Here is a 3,303-nt window from a genome sequence, read left to right as displayed (position 1 = left end):
GTAAGCTAGAAAATTTTTGTAAGGGCTGGAGAGCTGACTGTGATTAGAGCACACAGTGCTCCTGCAGAGGACCCCAGCGCATTTCCCCACCACCACTCTGGGTGACTCAAACCCACCTGAGCTGCAGCTCTAGGGCACCTAATGTCCTCTTCTGAATTCTGTGGGCACCTGACTTACCTGTGATCACACTCATACATGTACACAATTAAAAACTAAAGCTAAGGGGGCTGGAGAGATGGCTCAGTGGTTAAGAGCATTGCCTGCTCTTCCAAAGGTCCTGAGTTCAATTCCCAGCAACCACATGGTGGCTCACAACCATCTGTAATGAGGTCTGGTGCCCTCTTCTGGCCTGCAGGCATACACACAGACAGAATATTGTATACACAGACAGAATATACAATATTTAATATTGTATAAATAAATATTAAAAAATCACAGCTTCACAGAGTTAAACAAATGCAGCATAGACAAAAGCAACACATCCTTTAAAAAAAAAACTAAAGCTAAATATTTTTAGAAACTCAGTAGTTTGTGTGTGTACACCTATGCATATGTGTAACAATAGTAAAGAAGTCGTGGATTTAAAGCAAGCGAGGGTGGACAGTGAAGGAGGTGGAGTGGGGAGGGGGGCTGAAAATGATGCAAGCAGTTCCCATATGTGAAATTCTCAAAAAAAAAAAAAAAACACAACTTTTTTTTTTTAACAGAACTTGCCTCAAGTTTATTTGTAAAAACAGCATAAGGTCCTGAACATCTGTACACACTGTGTAGGTGTTCACACCAGTCCATCTGTCTTCACACTGGCAGACTGAGACCTTTTTTATGGGGCCTTCACAGGGGCCTGGGCACCTTTGGGAGCCTGAGCTGCAGCTGAGGCCTCTGCCTTGACTTGAACCTTGGGCTTTGTTTTTTGGAGCCTACGAGCCCTGGCCATGTAGCTTCTAATCTGCTTCCCAAGCTTGGGGTGAGCAATTAAAGCTAGACGGCTGAGTTTGCGGCTGGGGCCCTTTGGCACCTTGGGCTTCACCACCTGGGGCTTCACCAGGGCCTTGATGGCCTCCACACGTGCACGCATGGCCTTTGCATTATTTGCCTGCATCTTCTTCAGGCCTTTCTTGTTGTGCTTCTTGGTAAAGCGCATGTTCCTCAGGAACTTGGGGTCAACCCCCTTGAGAGATTCATATCTTTGTGACCGGGGTTTCTTGATGCCGTTTCTGTGCCATTTCCGGGACTGGTTGTGTGTGGTGTGGTTCTTGGACTTGGCCATGGCTGAACTGTAATCGGCAGCTCCTGAAGCGCCTGCAACTGGAAGAGAGAGAAAAAAAAAAACTTTTAATAAGAAAAAAGTCATGACAGACAGACTCCTAACAGCAGGACAGACCTCAGTGTATCTAATTAAATGAATTTTAAAAGCCTATCTTATCTCAGATGACTAAGAATTTGGGAAGTGTGTTCCTATTGACCAATCTCCAAGACAATGAACCCAGTACTGGAAATGGGTGCAGCTTGTCCTGAACACAGTGTGACTCAATTTGGTGTACACACGGCTGAGGGCCTCCCTTGAAGGACTTGTAGATCCTTGCACATGGGACAACACGCCAACAACAGAGGATGGTGACCCAGACAGGAACACTTGTGCAGAAGTGGTAATGGCAACATCACGGCTGTAGAATGCACTTTGTTGTAAAACTGGTTCTGAGTCCCTGTACCCTGACTGACGTCTGTAATGTCATCCCAATGGTGAAAGGAAATAGAGCAGAATTGCTACCTATCTGAAACCGTGGTAGCCAGAAAGTCACCTGGACACTGGGGCCAATTATTTTCCTTTTTTCTTTCTTTCTTTCTTTCCTTCTTTCTTTCTTTCTTTCTTTCTTTCTTTCTTTCTTTCTTTCCTTCTTTCTTTCTTTCTTTCTTAGATTTATTTATTTATTATGTATACAACATTCTGCCTTCATGTATGCCTGCAGCCAGAAGAGTAGCCACCATGTGGTTGCTGGGAATTGAACTCAGGACCTCTGGGAGAGCAGTCAGTGCTCTTAACCCCTGAGCCATCTCTCCAGCCTTTGATGCCTTCTCTTAATGAAGTTAATTCTTAAGAATCCAACCCCTTGTGTGCTTGCTCTGTGATCCCTTACAGAAAGCTGATGGGAAGTGATTGTGCACAGTTAAGGAGGAAAAACGCCAGTGTGTCAATATGTCTAGAGAAACCCTCTGGCTGAATGTCAGGAGTCGTAGTTCCTTTAGAATTACCTGGGTCCTAATTAGTCAGCAACCATGTTCCATAAAGTGCATTCAAAATCTGCTACAGTGAAACCTTTTAGTTCTAAAGGAACTCTTTAAACGAAATGTCAAGTGCATAATGTAACATTTTTCTCTAGACCACATTGCCCTGTTAAAATTGCTGTATTGTTAATTAAACAGGTGTAATCAGTATCTGAGATTCACATGTAACCTGCTAAAAATCCAAGAAAAGATTGTGAGCTTGATCAGCAAGTATGGAGTAGGAAAAAAAAAAAAATCCGTACCCATCTTCTAACCAGTCTTGGCTGGATGCAGAGAAGGAAAGTAGGCAGTTTGATGGGTGTGTGGAGTGGGCACTGCCTACAACCCCTCACGCAAAGACCTCCACTGGATAGGAGAAAATGAGACTTCCTGTATTCGCTGAAGGGATAAAAAGAGAAACCATTATTAACTGTGAGTCTCTGCAAGCCTTGTAGATGTGGCAGCGCCGGTCACGGGCTGTGGATGGCAGCCAGGCTGAGGCCAGAACTAGGGGCCACAAGGGACACACTGTTTCCACTGGCGCTGAAGGAACATGTCAGAGGGATAAAGGAATACGGAATACTTGCTTCTGCGGCATGCCGGTGCTAGAACCCTGTCCTTACACTTCACGTCCCCATAGGAATAACTTGGGTCACCTGCTGGCAGGGACAGCTTTCCCAGAAGAGGAAGGCATGGGCACCAGTTGCCTAATTTTACAAGCAAAAACTGGGGCAAAGGGGATGAAAACTCAGAACAGGCGAGCGATGTCACTGACATGTTTTCCACAGAACTCAGATGCCAGAGGATTTAGTCGCTTGTCTCTTTCTTTCCTACCAGAGGCGTATTGTTAAATTGGTTAATGGGAAGGAAAAATGTTTAAGAGATAATGTTATTCTTTATGTGAGGAGCCATCTGCGTACGCGTCCTGAATGTCCCCGGATACGGAAGAGAGGAAGTGTTGTGGGATTTCACGTCTGCCTTCTTTGCTGTCTTTATCTTGGGTAGAGTATGAAAAACATAATCACATTTATCTCCTGGAGC

General features: G+C 44.8%; 1 protein-coding gene across 1 annotated transcript; it reads right to left on the bottom strand.

The window, feature by feature from the left end:
- Nucleotides 1–136: 136 nt before the first annotated feature.
- Nucleotides 137–2,875, bottom strand: LOC126497606 (60S ribosomal protein L29-like). Its single transcript, XM_050135740.1, has 2 exons — nucleotides 2,526–2,875; nucleotides 137–1,305 (listed from the first exon to the last, which is right to left on the bottom strand). Exons 1-2 carry the CDS (start codon nucleotides 2,527–2,529, stop codon nucleotides 821–823), a joined length of 489 nt encoding a protein of 162 aa, XP_049991697.1. The 5' UTR covers nucleotides 2,530–2,875; the 3' UTR covers nucleotides 137–820.
- Between the last annotated feature and the right edge of the window lie 428 nt (nucleotides 2,876–3,303).

Source organism: Alexandromys fortis, unplaced genomic scaffold (assembly GCF_014885135.2).
Source record: "Alexandromys fortis isolate MF-2015 unplaced genomic scaffold, M_Fortis_MF-2015_v1.1 scaffold_23, whole genome shotgun sequence".
Lineage (NCBI taxonomy): Eukaryota > Metazoa > Chordata > Mammalia > Rodentia > Cricetidae > Alexandromys > Alexandromys fortis.
Note: the sequence above shows the minus strand (reverse complement) of the source record. Positions and strands in the feature narration are given on the sequence as shown.